We start from the raw sequence: 22,088 nt of genomic DNA, 5'->3' as shown, positions 1-22,088 counted from the left end.
AATTAGTAAAATAATAATAGAAGAGGATTGGTCCAATGTGATTTAGTTGAATGTAGGAAGAGACAGCAATAGGAAGAAGACAGCTGTGGGAGTAGTGAACAATGAGAAGTATTCCACTAATCCGAAGGCACCAGTCTGCAGAACAAAAAGCAGTGTGCCCAGGCAAAGTGTGCTGACAGCAACAGGTAGAGTTGCACTGACACTATAATGTGGTAGTGGGGTCGTGTACAGAAAGACCTGAATACCTCTGAAGGCTGAATCATGAAATACAGTTCTATTTGCAAGATTAAAGGGAAAAAGGTCATAACTTGTAGGCTGTTAGCAAAATATTTATCCCTTGATAAATGGTGGTAGTCAGTTGGAAAAGAGAAGTAAAACCGGCTGTACCAGATGATAATGAGATAACAGTGGTACTACCATATATCAGAAGTATTTTCAAGATAAGCAGGGAGATAAGAAAACTGTTGGATGAGAGTCTTGGACAGAAACAAAGCAGGACTCATACAGAAGAGTGGAAAGAAACTGATACGCAGGCTGTAAAGACTTTCACATGAGAAACAGAGCTTATGACAGTGCAACTGCATGGAGAAGGAAATGCTGTTTAACCTAAGACGGGCTTCCAACAAAAAAAGAAGATATTAACTGACCACAAATGCGTGCAAGCTGGAAACCAGAAGAAGGCTTAAAAATGAAAGAAAACTACAGAAATGTAGTTTTTAAAATCGTCTGTTTTTATTCTTTTTTAATTTGATGCTGATGACTTAGGTTAAGTGCTCAGGTGCTAATTTCCTTGTATGTAATTGCAAAGTAATTATTTTCATGTTACAGAGGAGTTGCAGTATTCTTTTGTTCATATACTTAGTAAAAGACTGTCACATAGGAACCCTGACAAAGATCTTTTTGCTCTTTAACAGAAGTGCATAACTTTTCTGGGTTTTTTGTTTGTTTGTTTGTTTGTTTTATATTTTTCTTTTTGTAATTAACAACCTTCTGAGTGTTACACTATCACTGCGATTTTGGATATGACACAGAAATATCACATACAGTTTAACAAAAATGAGCAGACTGCTATGTCAGCCATTTATTATGCCTACTCAGATTACTTTGGGTCAAAAATGACAAGTAGAAGGAGGAACCATTATGTGTATAATGTCCTCACTGAGCCAAATAACATGACACAACGATATTTTACAAAGGGACATTTATGAATGTATAATCTCTATAAACAGAACTCTGAAAATTGGTATGAGATTTTGTTGTTGTTGTTATTGTTCCAACAGGGAGCAACTTATTCCAGTGCGTGGTACATCTTTCCCTTGTTAAGTAATAGGTTTGTCACTACAAAAGATTGGCCCACTGCAATTAAAAACTAAGTGAAATATCTTCTGCCCAAGATACAAGTTAACAATCACTATGAGAAAAATATCTAGATTTTTTTTTTGCTTCTTTAACCTCTGCTTGTTTGTTTGTTTGTTGTCTGAAATCCCCTAATGCTATTAATTACAAAGAATTCTTAGCTGAGTAGCTGTTTCAGCTGCATTGTTGTCTTATCTCACCAACGTTGGTCATGCCTATGAGAAGAATACTCATTTTGCAAAACTCTGGGCACTTAGCATTGTTTTGTTAGAAAACTGTTAACATAGCAAGATGCCTCTTCTATATATATACAAAAAAAAATACAAAAAATATTTTTCTTGAAAGACAGAAAAAAAACTTGCAGTGACAGTTTCTTTGCAGATACAAAACTCTTTCAGCCAAGAAGGTGCCAAGAACATACTCCCACGACTTTCTCAGTCTGCACTTCTCTTTCCATCCCTTCCTTGTCCTCAGTGTGACAATCTATTCTTGACATAAACACAAACCTTCAGAGAACAAAAGGTGATAAAGCCCCACCTCCTGTGCATTGTACTCAGTTTGTTGTAAGTACATGCATTTATTCAAATGTTAGGAAAACTACTGTTGGCACTGTTTGAGCTCGCTAGTGATGCACAGGTGCCAAAATTTATTTTGTTTATTCCTAGTGGATGGCACACAGATTACAGTTGTGTTTAACCCACCCCAGACAATGACACTTGTTTCACCAGTCAGCACTAGGCAAACAGTAGTCTGTTTTAAGTTGTTTATTGACATCTTGATAACCAACTGGTTATGTTGCAATGGTTAGACTCCATTTTCTACTGGAGCATTCCCGAACTCCACATTAAATACTGAAAGTGCATTTGTTTTCTTTAGATCATGAAATCTATCTTACAATTGCTTTTACTCCAACTGTTGCCTAGTTGCTCACTCATATTCTTCCATTTTGTTCTTAGATAACATTGTCTACGTGAGAGAAACCTATCTGCTGTAGTATTTCTCAATATACAAAGCCTGTCTTTATAAGGATATTTGGACAGTAAAGACACTGGGTGTGAGTTACCCAATACCATTTTTGTCCAGGTGTATACCAGCTCCTCTGGTACACTTCAACTTCTTTCTCAGCTCATCTCCTAAAAACTTACACTCACTGTTCTGAAGCAGCATCCACAACATACAAATTGTACTACCAGCAAATTAATGGGCTGTTTCTTAAAATGCCAGTATTCTTTGTAATGGAAAAGAAAAATCACCACTTAGTGCAAGTATTCACATTTATTTATGTGAACACTATAAATCTTTAATGAAGTCTGCTTGTTGAATTATTTCCTCTGTCAAAAAAAAAAAAATCACAGAAGACAGAACTAAACATTTCTGAGATGTGTTTTAGATTTAAATCTAATACTGACGTTGTTTAGCAGTGCTCAGTGCAGTCAGTCAGTGGTAAAGCACCTTTATTCTTTACACAATGGATTGGCTGCTTATTCCACGGACATATTATCTTTGACATTTGGCTTGTCTGTGGAAAATAATTTCTATCTTTTTGGTGAGTGTTAAATCCTTGCTTGCTGTTAGGCAGCAGTAGAAGTGCTTATTCTCTTTTATCTAGTGTTACCATATGGGGTATTGATGGGGTATAATGTCACTGCATTGTAAGTAAGTGAAATGCCTCTTGAGTTTACTTGTTGAGGTTTTGTTCGTTTGTTTGTTTCTCTTAAGGGATTGATTGGGGAGCTAATAGGAGTTCTAAAAGTTTCACATGCGATCTTCTGAGATGGTACAGGATGTGGTAGTGAGATATGAAAGACGCGCTATAAAAGCTTCCAGTGAGACAGTTGCCCGTATGTTGGTGTGTTGCTTTTTACTGGACAGCCTGGAAATGAACCTTGTCTGAACATTACAGCTTGAATAGGTCTTACATATTCTGGATTCAGAGTCTGAAAAATCTGTGGGCCTTATCTTTTAATAGTTGTGCAATGTAGGAACAGTCAGACCTGTATGGGTGTGAATTGGAGGAGACTGAGGCCTTCTTGTCCTGCCAACAATGCACACTAATACATGACAAATAATAATAAAAAAACACCAAAACCACAAAATAATACAACGAAATTTCAATATCAATAAATTATTTTTCTTACCACTTGGTAAAATTTCTGGCCTTACAGAAGTCAGAAGATAGTGTCTCATTTTATGGAGGAAAATCTCCATGTGGTATTGCGTGGTAAATAGTCTGGAGAACAACATTCAAGAACAAAAGATTAAATCTCTCTATAATTTTTCAGATATGGATGTAATGGACACTAGATTGCCTGCAAGAATGGTATAGCTAGTTTTGTGGCTGACACTGCTAAAAGATCATTTATTTTAGATGAATATTAAATGTAAATTTCCAAGGTATCTGTCAGTCTCTGGAAATGTAATTTAGTGTATTACTTTGAAACTGAAGATAATTTATTTCCTTTCACCTCTCCTAGCAACCCCCATCATTAGTATTAAAATCATTGTTTGACTTCAATATGTATTTATATTTTCCCCACAGATTTCATTTCTGGCCTCTGCTTACCTAAGCCAACATCTCTCAGAGGAAAGCTGCTCTGCACTTGCATCCATTACACATTACCTTTATCTTTGCCAGTTCAGTTGGATGCTCATTCAGGTTAGTCTCCTAGTCCTTTTTCACCCCTTCCCCAAAACCTTTAAAAGAACTGTTACTGAGATTGTGTCTGTGTTTTTTTTGTTGCTGTTATTTGTTTGTTTTGTGTGTGTGTGTGTGTGTACATATGGTGGTAATCTAGTGTTACCAGAGAAACAAAACATTATGTTTTTTTATTAAACCTAGAGTGTCAGAGGACTAGAGGTAAATATTCAAACACTATGAAGAATTTTTCCTCTAGCATCTATTACAACTGCATAAGAGTTTCCACATCTCACTTTGTACTGTAGACATTACTGACTAAAAACACTGAAGAAATTCTTATTATAGTTACCAGATTTTCTGAACATGTAATTGGTGTTTTGAAGCAGTCTCTTGAAGTAAACTACACTATCTTTTTTTGAAGTTGGTAGCATTTTAGTCATTAGATTTGTGAAATACAACACGTATACCTTCATAAGTTTGCATTAAAATAAAGACTATATACATTCATAGATACTGTCAGAATTTGTAGGTATTATACGACTACACATGATGTAAAAACAAATTCAACTTATGTGACCATGAACAATAAAATATGTCATAGAGAAGTATCAGTTTTATTTTAGTCAAAGTAGAAATCTGTGAGGTTGTTTGGAAAATATATTCCTGAACCTTCTTTTAAAAATATATATTTAGCACTAATGACTGAATTATCCCATTTATGGTTCTGTTATTTTAACAGGATTTGTCCATAGCACACACCGTAACATACTGCATTATATATGCAGCTACATACATTTCGACACCAATTATCCAATAAGCAGGTGGTCAGGCAAAGAAAGGAATTGCAAATTAAGAGTATATATCTAAATGCAACTTTTTCTTCCAGTGATTTTAATGTGGTATCTGACATTTTCCTGGGATTGTTGTCAGGTTGCACGCACTGAACCCTAACAGCCTGTCTAATAGCTCCAATGTGCTGTTGATCCTCACAGACAGTGGTTTTAAAGGAGATAAACAAATTAGTCTAAAACCACGTACAGCCTTAATGGAGGAAGAGGTGAATGGGTGTCTTAGGTCCAGTTTAATGTGGTGTATGCATTGTGATATAGTTAGAAGCAGAATGTCTATCAATTATATTGCTTTTGCAACTGTTCTAAAAGTGCAGCACTGTCCATCATTTGTTTCATACTGTCCAGAGATCTAAACTGCTCAATCTGTAGTGAGGCCCAATGTTCTCTTTATTTATTTGTTGTTTTTTTTTTTTTTCCTGAATATATACAATTAGCCAAAATAAATATTCTCTCTGGAAGATGTTTCTGCTCACTCTATCAATACTGAAATTCTTTTCCATCTCCTGTATCTAGGTTGGCTTATGACTTTCTCTTTGTCTGACTAACCTAATTTATTTTGTTATTTTGTAGACCCTTTTTTTGTTCCTCACAGCTGCTCATTTGCTTCATTCCTCAGTCACTTCAGTTTTCTTGAATGGTTCCTATTTTCTAAAAAGAAATTAATAATTTCAAATTACCAGTTTACTGGGATATCTCATATTTAGACTGCATTAAGTTGCAAATTATTCCCTTTTTGAATTTCTACTCCTGCAAGCATTAATTGTTAATAATGACAAAAAACTTGGATGGTTGTTAATAGTTAGTTATTTTTACAGCTGTAGTTGAAGCCTGTTGTTAATTTTTTTGGAGTACACTTCGGCCAAGTCTGAGAATTCATATGTGCCATTTTGTTTGGTGGGGCTTCATATTGCTATTAGTCATGAAGACTTTACACTGCAGTTTGAGGTGACAATGAACTTTAATGGGGAAAACACCCTTTATAGCTTGTTAAGTGATGAGAGAGTGACAAGAGTAGCCAGCAGTAAAACTTGGAGTGAAGGGGACTATCCATGTTTCTGGGTGCAGGTCTTTAGCTGTGAATCATTCCTGCAGTTTGAAACACTCAAAAGGAGAGAAATTGTCTGAAATGCAGATGAACCCAGCTTTCAGAAACAATCTACTACTCTTGATGGGGAATAGGTCTTGAATTTCTCTCTCTCTCATGGCAGAACTAAGTGAATTAACTTTCTAGCCATTATTTTTTCTGTTTCTGCTGTTGGAGCTTATAAAAATAATCATATATTTGTTGGAGCAGGAACAGCTCTAGTTTTTCCTCTTCCATCTCTTTGCTTACCACAGCTCATGCTTGGTCAACAGATGCAGATGAACAGACATTGTTTTTTTGGGGGGGGGGGTTGTTTGTTTTTGTTTGTTTGTTTTTGTTTGTTTGTTTGTTTGTGGAGTGAAATCCTCAGCTGAGCTAAGGGAAAAGTTAGGATTCAATACCTTACTTTGGATACAGAGTTGAATCTTGTATATCTGTGTAATAATTGTGTATCTCATCTTTACCCTGTTATACACACGATAAACAGTGCCTCAGCTACAAGGATAGTTTGAAGTACACAAAGAAGTCAGTCCTCTTCAACAAAAGTGGAGGGAGGAATGTCCTTGGCATTGCAGCACCTTTCTCAGTTACAATGTGGTCCCTATCATTAAGAACCTCAACATTCATAGTAATGCAGCTGAGATGGAGACAGATTACTTTACTCTGCCATCAGTGTTGTCCATTCTTCCATAGCATTTCCACCCGAAGCAGTGAGGAAACTGCCAGAACCCTCAGGAGCGATGGGAACATCCGTGTGCTTGATTTGGACCCCACACCATCACTAGCAGAACCTGTGGATAGGGGGGCAAACCAAATTAATTTGGAAAATCCAGATGCTACAGTTTTATAAATGGCAGCTTTAATGCCTGGGATGCAAATGTTTGTATTTCCCAGCATTGTATACCTAACACACGTGACATGATTTGGAAGGCAGCAGAATTAATAATATATGGGACTTACATACGTATGTCTGGGAAACAGTAAAAAATATGTGAACAGATTCTGTGTTGCTCATGCACTCATTTTGCCATCTGTGAGGCTGTATACAGCAGTGCGTACTTGTGATCACTGCAAACATATCTGCTAGTGCCAGTCTGGATCAATGCACACAGAAGTAGGTCAGTGTTACAGTCAATTGTGAGCAGCATGCAGTCGTGTGCAACTTGTTAGAAAATAAGACATGCATAAATTTAAATTAAAAAAAAAACTAATCAAAAAGTAATTAAAAAAAAAATTCAAAAGATGACTAAGCAACACTTCCAGGCAGCTAATGTAATGTCTGTAGGAAAACCCAGATGTAACAGTTAGTTGGTCCAGCTTCTGCAGATGCATTTCTGTCATCCAGATCAAATATACTCACTGGATTCGAGGACAGCATTCTTACCTTTTTGTCCTAATCTCCTGTGTATCTCCTTCATATTGCTATTGTAATACTTCAAACTTAGATTTTATATATTTTAGTAATGATTGCAATAACAAGACACATAGCACAGTACTCTAGTTCTTTTTCCATTTTTAACTTCTTGTAAGCTTGCCTTTGATATCAACATTTACACTACCAACATGCTGACAGAAATGCAGGAATGGGAAGGACCACAGAGGCAGAAGGGAAGGACTGTCAGCAGAGGCAGAACAAAGGGCACATCAAATCATCCATTCCACAAGCTTATCTGACAGTTTCCTTTGTACTATATTGTCATGTTTCTTGGCTTTTATGAGTGTATTTCTGTAGACTGAAGAAAGTTAATGTCATTACCCAGTGTTTCAAGGATGAGGCTTTCTTGACTGAAGAAGGAAAGAAGTAAGCAAGGCACACATTACACTTTGTGCCGATACAGAGTGAGCTTAGCCTGAAATATTTGCCTCATGTTCATGCTGAAATTGAAAGGACTTAATTCTTACTGTCCCCACATATAAATGTGTGCATAAGCCTATATTTTCAAGTGCAGTCTTTGCTTTTATCGTAAGAGCACACATCGAGGATACCTCTGTATTCTTTTGTACTTCCTGTGATAAACATTATTCAAGACACATAAGTCTCTTCTTTTAGCATGTCCTAACTTGTTAGAAAAATAACTAAATTGCCAGAATGGAAATAAACTGTCTTTTGAGGAGAAAATGAAACTTGTATAGCCTTCAACTACTAATTCTGACATAGAGAAAAATTATGTTAAAAAGCAGACTTTTGTCCTGTTTTGATCCATTGCCAGGGTGGAGGAAGTCAGCAGAGAAAGCAGTAGTTCTATAAGAAAACCAGAAAGAACGGTCACGAATGGCATACTTGGATCCTTCTCCTTTGTGGATGTAATGGCAACTTTAAGATTTTTTTGTAAAGTTATTGCAGCCATTCATAAAACAGATGGAGGAAAATATTTCCCATTGATCTGTGAAATACTTCATTTAAAGTATTTTTCAGCTGATGTTTACCTGAAATCCACAAATATCACTAAGAGCAGATGAATAGATAAAGAAATTAAAAGTGTCCCATCCTCAGGAAGGTAATTGATAGTCTCATTCAAAAAGCAAAAAAGCTTTACTGAACTTAGCATAGTCTCATTGGAGAGTTATTTGACTCTGTAGTTGTTTTGTTTTCTACCTCAGAACAATAGCTACTTGTGCATTTGTTCTTCCACTTGAGCAGCTGAGGAATAGACTGTACATTTAATTTTTCTCTAAGACTGGCTACTGTTGCAGCATGGTAACAGGAAAGGAGTTTTTAAAATCAGTACAAATATTTGTATTTCATTGATTTAATTTCTGAATGTGTTAAGGAAAACAACATATAATTATGAAGACAGAAGGTACACTGCACAGGAAATTGTGAAGTAACCACACTCCCTTACATCTTTACAGAAATACTGATGTTAAAGCCTTCTTTTATGACAGATGAGATGAGATGAGATGATAGGTAAATAAACACAGAGCAAGGACATGAAGTACAGTTTCTTGGAAAGAAATCTGTTCCGTGATTGAGAACAATGTTCTCTGGATAGTCAGTAACAGCAGAACTAACAATCCCTGAGCATAATTGCGTAAATAAGTTCAAGCATTTGCTACCTGGAAATGCTCAATGTGAAGCATAGCCTAGTCAGGTCTATAGAGGCATGTTTCTTCATTCCTTTTTCCATGCTTCACTGCACAGCTGACATTCACTTAACTGTTTCCTTTGAGAAGAGAGAATGTATACTGTAATAAGATGTCAAATAAAATATTGAATAAGTTCTAAATCCCATGTAAGGGAGAGAAAATTGTAAGAGAACAACCATTAAGTGGGAAAAATATTTTCACAAACTGTGACTATTTTTCCCAAATTTTCATCTGTTAAGTATTTTCTTCTTGTGAAAGTGCAATAATGCAATTAACAGTTTTTCCAGTGTTCTTTGAAGTTATACTATGCTACGTTTTTTATAGTTATAACTATAGTTATAGTATACTATATATAGTATATTATACTATATACTATATATTATAGTATAACTATAATGTATAGTAAACATAGTACATATACTGTATAGTATAGTATATATATATACACACACTATATACTATATACTGTATACTGTAACTATTATTATTTTAAGTTCCAAGTGTACAGTAGGATTTTCCTATATTCTTTCAAGGAAAACCAAATTTGCCTTTGCACTCATAATACCAATCACCAAAGGAGAAAAACAAGTTTCATAATAATTACTGTATAATTAATATAATTGCCTGCGCCAGACATATAAAATGTCATTCTCTAAGGGAATATTCAAAAATGCTTGCTGAACTTATAATTTTTTTGAAAACATGTTGTTAGCAAATGTAACGTTGTTTATGACTCATGACAGAAAGAATTTTATGTTCATGCTATATAAATCACAGAAATAAAAACACATTAAAAATTAACTTCTGAGACTTACATAAACAGTCCACAAACCAATAATTAAGTATTTGTAAAAATTCAGTCTCTGTACACAACCTGTTGGCTGAGGAGAATCCACAAAATTTCACAGAAAATCACTTTGCAATTTTCTTGTCACTGAATATAGATTTCACATATCCTAGCAATAGACAGCTGCAAGTTAGGAATATAAATCAACACTATTATATGAAATTCCTCTGTAGTGAGTGGAAAGGTATGAATACAATTGGGTAAGGATTACTGGATGCCTGAAGATCTCTGTCCCTTATCCTTTGACTGTTAAGAGAATGTAGAGGTACAAGCTTGAACCAGATATCCTCTAACTAGAAGAAGTCAAAGTTAATCCTTTACTTATCTCAGCTGGAATGCCAAAAATAGTTATGTAGCATGCACAGCTGTGGCTGGTATGATAGGTTTGAAGGAAGTGAAGAAATGTTTTGCAGAATATATTGTGATCGTGGGTGGTATAGATATTTATTAGAAAACAGTAATGTGCACATGTCCATAATAAAAAATGGGCAGCTTGGCTAAGTATTTGAGCCACCCTCAGAGTAAAAAAGTTTTTTCTTTTGTTGAGATGGAATTTCATGTATTTTAATGTGTCTATTGCATCCTGCTACCAGACTTCATTGAGAAGAGTCTTCCTCCCTTTTCATCACTCCCACCCCTCAAGTTTTCATGGACACTGATGAGATCTCCCCGAATCTCCTCTTCTCCAAGCTGAGCAGTCCCAGCTCTCTCAACCTCTCCTCACAGGGGAAGTGCTACAGGTCCTTGATCAACTTCTTGGTCCTCTGTTGGATTCTTTCCAGTATATCCAGGTCTCTCTTGTTCTGAGGTGTCCAAAACTGGAAGCAGCACTCCATATATGGTCATTTCTTTTTATCATTCCATTCCCTGTATACAACCTCCAAATCTCTATTATTGCTCAAGAAGAGTTTTCTTCCTCAGTTCAGTCCCCTGTACAGATGGGTCAAGTATATCCAGTCCAAGTAAAAAGCAGCAACAAAGCCAAGTGGGCTATCCCTTTAGACACCAAGAGTTACTTCCAGGTAGAGAAAAGATAGAAAACCAGAAATAGTTATCAAAGGTGATAAAAACTTGTAAGATTCTTCTAATGAAACTCCTACAATTGTCTTTCTCAAAAGTAGAATGAAAAAGAGTCATACCACTTGGGCGGGCACAAATTTAATTAGCTATCAGGTCATATATTTTTGGAAGAGAAACTAAGAAGATATCAAGAACATATCAACACGGGATTACATGCACAAAGACCTTGGGTAATGACTGTTTTCTCATAGTTTGGTTGTACTGATATTCTTACATTCATACCACATGTTGAAAAGTTGAAGGAGGTTAGTGCATTTCCAGCCAGATAAATACAGCTGAACAATATCTTCAAAGCCTTTAATGCATATCAGATTTAGCAATACTATGTGACAGTCTTTGGTATGAGAGTGTGGAAATCCAAGAAAAAAAGCTATTGTTTGCACTGCAAAAATAATGCTTTCTACTAAACAGTGTGTCTTCTTGTCTTCAGTGGTCTGAATGCAAATCTAACAATTACATAATTTATCATACTTCTTTTATAACCAGTCTTTTTTGATTACTCAGAAGAAGAAAATGAGAACAAACTATTTGTATTGAAAAATGTTCATATTTACACACACAGTAGGGCAGAAAAACATTGTATTATAATGTTTGGTGTGACTTGTTTTTTTGGGGGGGGATTGCTAAACATCCACTAAATATATTGACTAATATTCTGCATTATTCTTCAGGCTGTTAATTTCTGGTATGTACTGGTGATGAATGATGAACACACAGAGCGGCGCTATCTACTTTACTTCCTTTTGAGTTGGGGGCTTCCAGCTTTTATTGTCATCCTGCTTTTAATTATCCTGAGAGGCATCTATCATCACAGCACAGCACAGATTTATGGCCTGGTCTACAGTGATCTGTAAGTTTCCCTTCAAATATCCATCAGCTAGCAATTGCGCTTCTAGGTTTTGTTTTTAATTTACTTGCATGTAGACAAGGGGATATGAGTATGGCCAAGTGCAGTAATGGGCCGGAGATTTCCTTGTCTGATAGAGATGAAGCAAGCATATCACCCATACACAGTGCTGCACATTCTATACAATTGGGCTTTGTTTACTCCACTTTCTCCACAGTTACATCCTGGTCTGAGCATTAGTGAAGCCAGCTCTGGCATGTCTGTCTTGTGGGTAAATTATTTGTTCTTTTCTGAGATTGTGCAGTTCCAACGTGAAGGATAGAAATGCCCACTACTGCAGAAGTGAGCTAAACAGTGTGTTTTTCTTCCATTTAATTCTATAGTTTATTAATAAATTAAAAAAAAAACAAAACAAAACAAAACACAAGGAAACTTTCAACCCTCTTGTCTTAGATTATCAAAAATATTTTCTGATAACCAATGTCACTACATTAACATGTCAGACATACTTTCTGTACTGTTTCTTTTGGAATATTGAACACACTGCATTCCAAACTGTTCTTAGTTAGAACACTGCTGTAATGCCAGTAATTAACTCAGCCTTTTCAAAGATATATGTCAGAAAACTGTGCTACTTTAAAAATAAATAAATAAATAAATAAAATAAAAATCTGTGTGTAACTTCAGAAATTTAAGTGGAAAAATACATAGATAAATATTTTTGTTATCCTTTCTGCCTCTTTGACATCTTTTCTGGCACAGTTAATCTACGATAATAGCTATTCTAGGATATGAGGCTACTGTGGTTACTTACTTTGTGTCATAATTACATACTCTTTGTACAGCAAAAAGTAAACACACAGCTTCTATTCAATATAAGGATGTACAAATTTCTTTATGAAAACTTCTTATGAAAGTGCTTGCAGAGTAGGCTTAAAACAGGAGAGCATTCATCCATCTTCCACAAAGGTGTAAGATAAAGTGTACATCATACCATTTTAACACAGTGGTATTCTGTGCAAGTGAAACTATTTTAATTTTTTTGCCAGAGAAAGGAAATTACTTGAGAAATAGATACTGGAATTCATTATCTGTCTGTGTGAGTATATATATGTACAACTGTATGTGATTGTCTTCTGCATGTGCATACGTATTTGTACAAGTATTTTATCTTGCAGGGATGAACTCATTTATATCTCAGTGAGCTACACTGAGTACTGGAAGCCCAGGTTTACCACCACAGTAAGAGACACCAGTTCTCAACTGGGAGGTCCAAACTCGCAGACCATTTATGATATTAATGCAACATGACTGAGTGCTGCATCAGCTCTGTGCAGTGCCATACATGCAGATGTTTCTTCTCCAAACATGACAAACAATACTATTAAACTTTTCTTCCCAGCAGAATGCTTCTCTGTACCTGGTAAACACGAGAAATGCGTTTAAGCAAGTCTTTTGATTGCAATCAGACAGCAGGCTAATGGTATCATTATGCGGTGAAATACGGTTCTACAGCTGCTTTTTGTTTTTGACGCCTATTAAAAAAATCCCTAAGTTTTGACAAAATTATTAGGTAGTGGAAAATTAGTAATTACTGATCACTTGCCCAAATTAAATATAAAACTTTTCCAGCATCTTATTAAAGTGGGCAAATGCCAGAAATCATCCTAAGCTTAATGAGTCTGCAACTCAGTCCGGCTCAGTAAGAATGAGCACTGTAAGGAGATAACTGCAAGGATTTTCATAAATAGCATCAGTACTGAATCCTAGCTTGGAGATCGGTTGAAAAGTTCCCCATAATTATACAAAGAGGACTTTCAAAGCCAGAATTTAGGAAAGAGGATTGAACTACATCACTTAGTTTCTCAGAATCAGGATGTAGTAGTGGAAAAAGTAATGAACAGATTTTGAGTCAAGGTCACTGCAAAATAACTTCAGAATCAGCATCAGAAATAGTTTGAGAACAATGCTTTGCTACCAAGACGCTCATTTCATGTAAGAGCTGGAAGACAGGTTAAAATAAAAAAAACAGTGCAGCCTAAGTAGTCATCTCTCAAGAAAGTCATTTTTGCATTTCTGTGGTGTCTGGCTGACTGTCTTCTTCCTAACCAGCATGCCATGGGCACTATTAATAGCTGACATTAAAAGCTGAAACTTATGCTGATATAACTTATACTTGTATGTAATAAAAAACGTTTGAGCTCTATTAGGTTTTATATTCCAAAACAGCTGTTAGGAAATGGTCTTCCTTTAGTTATGATGCCTTTAGATATACACAAATATATTTTGTACAGTATTTTATAACTCCCAGAGCATGTAACAGTATAAAACTAACAGACTGCCATGATGATAGCGTTAGTATACAGATGGTGATTATCCATCACAATATCTTATATCTTTCATATGATAATATAATATCTCTCATAACTGACTGAATTTATGTATGGTATGAACACTGCACAGTTTGGCATTATGAAAAACTTGTTATGAGGAAGGGAATTTTTCCATACCATGATACCACCAAGTATCATGATGTTTTTGGATTATAGTTCAGTGATGTGTGAACGTACTAGCTGCCAAGAAAGGGTTATTTTATTTTTCCCTGTGCTAATTTCCTGTTCCTCAGTAGCTACCAGTTCACTGGCATTTGAAAGACTTTAGAGTGGAGTTTACAGTGCAAAACAATACTGTGGACTCCAATACCTTCTCTGCTCAGCTCCTGGTGCCCAGAACTCACTCTCTTGCCCAGACTTACCCTTTTCCCATTCCTGTGTGGGCAGTTGAAGATATATGCCCAACGGTTCTATAATTCCATAATTCTTCAGGGCACTGAGAAGAGGTTTGTGGTCTGTGACCTACCAAAGCTGAGCAGTGCCATGTCACAGGGATGGTACTGAAGAATTAACAGTAAAATTCCTTAAAAAGAAGTCAGAAAAAAAAGTTAAGAATTTGTTGTGAAAATATAGAGAAGTGAAATGTTGTCTGAATAGAACCCAAAAAAATTGTTGATGAAAGGAATATTGACATAAATGAAATGAAATAAGACAGCTCTGGAGTGAGATGGGCGATTGCCTCAAGTGGGTTTGAATGGTAAGAGGCAGTCTAGCTGGATATCTATGAAGAAAACTGAGAAGGCTGTATGAAATTTTGATGCAATACTTTGCCATGGAAATTAATAAGATTTGATACCTTCTTAAAATCATGTGTTAGTTCTCACGTCTTCTAAAAAGAATAACAAGCTATTTCAGATGGAGGTGGTGTCTGTAACTGCTCCCTCTGCATAACTTGTGTATGTAATACCTATTTGCTCAATCATGTCATAAAACTTCAAAGCAAGGATATTCTCTACAGCCTACTTGTTTTCCAGTGCAAGAGAAATGAAGAAGGAGCCTTCAAACACATTTACCATCTGCTCTGTTTTAGACTTTTTGAGTTCTCATACAACGAGGTTTGTCAATGTTTGTAAATGAAATCTCTAATGTAAAATTTCAAGTATGTTGTCTACTATGGTGTCTATTCAGCATGCTCTAAAAAGTATATCCTTGCTTAAGAATTGCTGTGATGGCTGAGGCATTAATGTTTTTTTGTGATAAGGGGCAGATTATTGAGAAAGGCGTCAGATCTTTTCAGCTGGCTAATAGCTGAATTTTGAATTAAGCTCTGAATTGGGCGGTTTAATATCACTCTTAAAAAAGTATGTCATCCTTCTGTATTTCTGAGCTTTTTTGTTGTACAGATAATTTTTTCAATCCATGCTTGAACTTTCTGCAATCTCTGTCTAAAATACTGTCCAAGTGCATAAATCCTACTGGTTAGGTGCACACAGTTTTTAGAAAGTATTCCTTTTTGGCACTTCTTATTACATTGAAGTTCACTGTAACTTTGTGTTGTGACCCAAGACCCAAATAACCTTTTCTCTTCCATTAAAAAAAAAAAAAAACATATTTCCTATTTCTCACCTGATTTTTACAGTTATAAACAAAACCCAGGATTTGCATTTCTGCGCAGAAATTTTTTAATACCCTCACACACCTTTATCACCCTTCTTTTAAGAAGTTTTCTGATGGAGTAATGAAAACTTGAAGCAGCAAAAATATGTCATTTGCTATTAAATAAAGTGTTAGGAGCAGATTAAATAATAAAATATTTTGTTGCATTATACCATTTCCCCTGTCAGACACCTGCATTCTCTGAAATGTGTGTACACAGACAGTACTAGTGGTCACACTTGCTATGGGAAAATATGAGTAAATTCCTCTTCTGCCTGTAGTTTGGCACTATGAATTAAAACAAGGATCAACTTCAAAGCAAATGTGAGGTCCATCTGTTCCTCCTGTGCCTATTTTCCCCTAGGAATCCATATGTAGGTGTGTATTAGATCCACACCTTCATCCCTGATTGAGTTCCCCTTTCTGCATATCCAGATGCATTCAGAAAAAGACAAGAGTTCAGCCTAAAGTCAAATCCCAAAGCTTTATGTGGTTCTCAAACTTCAGAAAACTGAACACTTGCTATTGTCCTGGAATATATCACTATCCTGTCATGGCCTCATTTCTAAAAAACTTTTAGCTATGTTTCTCAAAGTGAACTTAATTTTAACAATTTGTTTAAGCAGTGGAGTTTATTTTTAACAGCTCTCATGAAATACAAATACAGTTCATCTGGTATGGTGGAAAACATTTGAAGACAAATTGGAACACATTGGCAAAGAGAGACAGAATATATAGTGGAGAGATTTGAAGTAGTACATAAACCGTAGGTCCCAACTTTATCCCATTCTCTGGTGGTTACTCTGAAGAAAAAAGATTATTTGCTTAGTATATACCTCTGATTGCATTACAGGGGTTTTACAAGCTGTCAGTAGTTCTTCTGGAAGCCAGTATAGTTGGTACAGTTGAAAAACCTCAAACTGTCGAATAACTTGAGAAGTGCAACAGTTCAGACACTTTTTTTGCAGGAAGCTGGGTTTGGATTCATGGCACTTTATAACTTTAAAATTTAAAAGGCAAAGAAGCAAGCAAAACAACCTTATGGTCATCCTAATCTCTCATATAACCCTGAAAATTTAATTGTCTACACTTGCATAGGATTACGCATTTCAAAACCATCTGAAGTCAGTGGAACATCGCCAGTTGCGAAGTTCTGCCTTAACTCATCTGTTTCTGAGAATAGAAGCCAGATTTATTTAATTAACCTATCAGGTTTTGTTCACAAATCTGAGTTTAAGGGTTAATTATGCCATGTTCACTGGGCCTCTACTCAAGAGATTGTCCAGAAGTATAACATTCCAGAAAAAGAAGGAAATGTACCACTGTAAAATTGGCCAGGATCACAAGGCAGTGGAGCTTTAGCTTTTGATGTACTTGGATGATTTGAAAAATCTTATCTGCTATTATATTAAAGTATGCTTTTCCATGCATATAAGAAGTACTTTTGCGCATAAATGTGTTGCCACTTTAAGGTTTGAATCTGACAGGACCGTCTGCTTGAAACTGAACTCCCCAAAGTAGACCGAAGGCCTTTTTTTAAGAGCATAAACTAAAACAACTAGCCTTTGAAATGGAGGAAAATAGAAATGATTATACATGATAGAATACAAATATAAAAGTTTATAAACAAACATTTCCCTGCCTGCTGTGTCCTTGCAAAAAACTGTTTGAGATCGTTTTCAAGCACAGGTTTAGGTAAGCTTTAGTTTAGCTTTTTTGAATTGAAACAAACTATTTTGCTTCCTCTGGTTCTCAGGATGTTTTTTTTTTTCAGTCATTTCTGAGACCTACATATCTGCTCCTTGCAATTTTATGAACTTTCTTACCTCCTCCAATCCCTCCAGTTTCTGGAAGCATCTCTTTTCTAGAGCAACCTTTGTGCTCAAGGCTTCTTTATGCTCAAGGCATGAAACGATCCCCTCTTTATGTCAGGAGGTCCTATTTGATAAACACATTTTCCTCTTTCCTGTGGCAAACACGTGTATCATGTACAGTGCTTTAGAACTGCAGAAGTAACTTTTGATTTGATGTCTGCAATAGTGATGGCAACATCTGGTAGTGTAAAAGGGCTAAGCTAAATGTTCTCACAAAGTTATCTTCTTTGTATCATCTGCCATGATTATGAGGAATAATGAAGAAAGTGTAGAGAAACATTCATTTTCAGGAAAAAGGAGAAAAAAAAAAAAAAAAACCTACTTCTATCTTATGTTCAAAACAGGACAAGGCAGACATTTTTCCAGTAATGTCATTGAATATGGGACTCTGCAGCCACACATAGGGCAGGGGAACACAAGGCTACAGAAAGCTGGAAATGATGAATATTTTTTGTGTGTGTGTGTGACTAAGAGTTATAACCATTCCTGTTACTCACACTGCTGTTTCTCTGAATCAAGTTCTCGCACTTGGGCATGGCACAGGGCACATATTAGTATCTAAGAGCCATGTCCAACTTTGTCATGAAAAAAACTTCACTAAAAATGATTTCCAATACCAGGCATATGCTTCCTCAAGCAGCAGTGAGTCAAGGGCACTTTGTAATCTTTGTGAGAGAGTCAGACCTGAATTTTAAACAAAACAAGCAGTGTATTTGCTCTCTGAATAATCAGTTGCTTTGAGTGAGTCATCTGCTCTTGGGTTATAGCCCAAACTACTGATAAAACAGAAGACTAGAGACAACTAATGCTCTTAGATAATGCCTTAATTAGTGGTTCATGAAGCACTGGACTGTGCACAAAAGTCACATATACTTCCAAAGATACTCTTGTGGTGAAGCACAAACAAGCTATCAAGCTACCAGGGTTCAGATCATTTGTGAGTGTAGCAAAGAAGGGGAAAGCTTGAAAGTAGTAAAATGATTATGCCCTGCTTGTATAATGAGGTGTTGTGCAAAATGCGTAAAAGTTGCAAGTGGTGAGAAATATTTACTTAAAAGTATTGCTGAGACTGGAAGCTTGGATGGTAAGGCCCATCAAAGATTTGTTAAATAAGTTTTAACTCACTGGGATAGTTGTAAGGTAGGAAACAGGCCTTAACTTGAACAAAACAGTCAGACTGAATATATTCATGATGGTTTATGTAAGTGCTTACCCAATATCATTTATTTTTATGCTCTTGCAAGGATAAAATCTTCCAGAAGCACCTTTCAAGCCACTACTCCCCATTTAATTTGTTTTTTTTTTTTTTTCTTTTTCTTTTTTTCCAAGGGCTACAGCCCCCAGCACTTCTAATTACTGCTTTCACTTAAAATGGGGGTCCCTGTAAACCATAATTTGCCACAGATGCAATCATGCATTCTCTCTAAGCACGTGCCATGCTGATGCACAGATGTTTAACCCTGACAGACCGAATACTGGCAGTTTCTATGAGTATTTCCACAATGCATGGCTCTTTCATTGCTGGCACAACATCTGGACACCGCTCCTTGGCTGTTCTCTGTCACGCAGCTCTGCTTTCCTAATCCCAAGTGCTGGTGCCGCTCCCAGTAAAAGGCATCTTCTAGTTTGAGTGAGCTAATTTCTGAGCAAGTATTTGGATTAAGTTTCCTTTATCTCTCTCCCTGTATTACCTCAGAAGTGCTGAACTAGAAGTCCTGGTTCTTAAGAACAAAGTGTTTGAAACACAGAGTTTTTACAGGCAGGAAAGAAAGGATAAGCCAACATCCATGAAAAGAATTCAGCAGGTTTAGCTGGTCTGTCAGAAGTGCTGTTAGAGGTTTGTGTGATGAATGGATGTGTATTCCCAGCACCTGGTGCCTGTTCATTGTTTCGTATTCCATACAGACATGAAAATGCCTCCTGCATGTTCCTCTCTCCTTGGGTTCTGTGTCCTGTTATCCCAGCCACTTCTGTTTCCATTTCCTTTCTACTCTGTTCACTGGCAAAGCACCTAGGTGGGATCTTCTGCAAACTGCTGTTGCTAGTGTTCAGTTCAGAATTATTAGACACCTAGAGTTGGAGACAAATGCTGCATGAGCTTCTTGTTGAAGCAGTGGGTGGAAAAACATGTATTTGTCACTGGCTTTCTCATCATTCACTGCTTTGCCCTTCTCAGCAAGGTAAATCAGACCATACAGAGCTATTTCTTACTGAATGAGAAATTTTTCAGATGAACATGGGTTACTTTTTATTGTGTCTGTACTGCACTACAATAGAAACAGTACCATACGTACATATTACTGGACAAATATTCAAGTAGTATATACATATTATTGCCTGATCTGAGCAACAGTTAAAAGAGCATAACATTTATCTTTTTCATATTCTGTGCTTTTGCTTTATTTTTCAACGACCCTCACCCCTCCCCCCCCATTATTTCCAATGAAGCTGCCCAGTGTGCTACCCAGTGCTATTATTTATATAAAAATATCTCACTGTAAAATGCAATGGCTTTCGTTACCTTTTATTTATCCCTCACAGGGATGGGCTGAGGAAGGGGAGAACAAAGGGTTAGTGCTTTTTATATCTTGGGAAATATTTACTGTTAATGCTAAGCAAATGTTAGTGCATCAGAAAGAGGCATAATTCCTGTGTTCTGATTCTAAAGCATTACAAAACAGGGGAAATTCTGACTGGTGAAATTTTAAAAAGTGAGTTGGGAAAAATGTTTGCTATATCTTGATGGTAAAATTCTTGACCATTTTTAAGAGTCTGAGAAATCAACACTGTTTAGAAGGTTGCAAGGAGAGGTTGTTATAGGTGAAAGCTTCACCCACATACATCCTTGGGGCCTGATTCTTCACACAGCTTAACCTGAGGGCACTTTTGTACCTGAGCAAAACTCCAGAGACTTATTTGGAGTCTGCATTTGCGTTTGTGTTGACAATGTAAGACAGAGTGATCAAGGATGAAGATTTGTAGCACTACCGCTGACAGCCTTTAAAAGCTTGGTCCTTCCTTTCAGGTTGTATAAGAAATTAACAGTGTAGGCCCTCCTACTTTATGATCTTTCGTTAGCAGGATACCGCCTACTTATACTAAAAAAGGTTGTTCTTGGTTTGCCTGTTTTCTAGCAGTTTAGAAAAGCCTTCATCTGATAGGCTAGAATATAACAGGAAATGCTAAAAAAAGCAATTCTGAGATCAATACCAGCATCTGGCTGGAACTGCTTCATTGACACTGACATGTTGTTTATAATAAGTAAACACAGCTAGCTTCTCCTATTTGATCTTCCTGAAAAGAGTAAAGAAAAATAGCTTTTTTCTTGAACTTTATCACAGCACTGTTCTGCAGTGGGTCAGTTCTGTGCTCACATTTTAGTTATTTGAAGTGCATGGGCATTGTCTGTTCTCAGTGCAGTGAGCAGTACGTCAGGAAGACAAACTCTTGTCTCTGATGTGTAACAGCACCAGAATATGCGACCATGTCTCCCAGACTGTACTCAGATACATCTGAGAAAAAGGAATGAAACTTTAGCAGATTTATTTTTGTTAGCAACCTTAAATTTTATTGCCAATATGGCTTGTACAGAGTATAGAAAGCTTGTAAAACGAATGGCTGTAATATATGCTTGTTCTGGGCTTTTATTATGGTACAACTCATGGATAAGTTTGTAGGGGAGGACAAAACGTGCAGATAGAAAAACAAAAATTAAGTACTAAATACTGTTGCGGAGAGGAAAAACACAGAATTGTATGAGAGTTTGTCATGTTTCCTGCCAGCGGCAGGACCGGAGGCCTAAGCCTTACATGTATTTGACAACTTGTATATGCTAACGTCTCCTTTTTTCAGGTAGACTTATATGAAAGACCTTCCTTTAAAGAACAGATAGAAAAAGTACTCTAATTAGGCATGTTTGCCTTCAGAATTGGTACCTGGAGAACATTTTCTTGAGCATGACAAAATGTTAAAAATAGTAAAAAATCAGAAAAACAACCATAATTATTGTTCGTTATTTTAAAGCCATTGATAATGAGTGATACAGATGGGGAAGAAGCCTTAAATGGGAACAAGATAATAAAATCAGTCATTTAATTCTTTATATGATTTAAAAATTGTAGTGTTAACAACAACCCTGATCTGAAAAATTTCTAGCAGGTTTCTACCAGCTTATTTTCCTGGTCAAATTCAGAGGACTGTGAGAGTTCTGGGTCTTCCAGAACAATCTACCAAGGCATTCCAGAGCATCCAGTGCCTAGGGAATCTGGACTGTGCTAACTCTGTGCTTGTGCCACAGCCTTGCTGCTTCTCCTTGGGTAATTGGTGCTTCCGTAGGATTTACATCCACGGAGAAGAAGATAAGTGGGGAAAAGAAACCCCAAAACCTAGGAATAAAATTGTTCAGAAACATTACTCTAGAAGGTGATATCATGTA

The 22,088-nt window shown here is 36.4% G+C and overlaps 1 protein-coding gene across 3 annotated transcripts in view; it reads left to right on the top strand.

Moving 5' to 3' along the window:
- The window catches only part of ADGRV1 (adhesion G protein-coupled receptor V1), a 260,638-nt gene that overhangs the window by 171,406 nt on the left and 67,144 nt on the right, over positions 1-22,088 (top strand). For all 3 annotated transcript variants that reach the window (XM_040655976.2, XM_015280551.4, XM_040655978.2), the window contains 2 exons: positions 3,896-4,012; positions 11,615-11,793. In XM_040655976.2, the coding sequence (XP_040511910.1) occupies positions 3,896-4,012; positions 11,615-11,793 (296 nt within the window). The remainder of the gene's footprint in view (positions 1-3,895; positions 4,013-11,614; positions 11,794-22,088) is intronic.

This window comes from Gallus gallus, chromosome Z, assembly GCF_016699485.2.
Source record: "Gallus gallus isolate bGalGal1 chromosome Z, bGalGal1.mat.broiler.GRCg7b, whole genome shotgun sequence".
Taxonomy (NCBI): Eukaryota; Metazoa; Chordata; class Aves; order Galliformes; family Phasianidae; genus Gallus; species Gallus gallus.
Note: the sequence above shows the minus strand (reverse complement) of the source record. Positions and strands in the feature narration are given on the sequence as shown.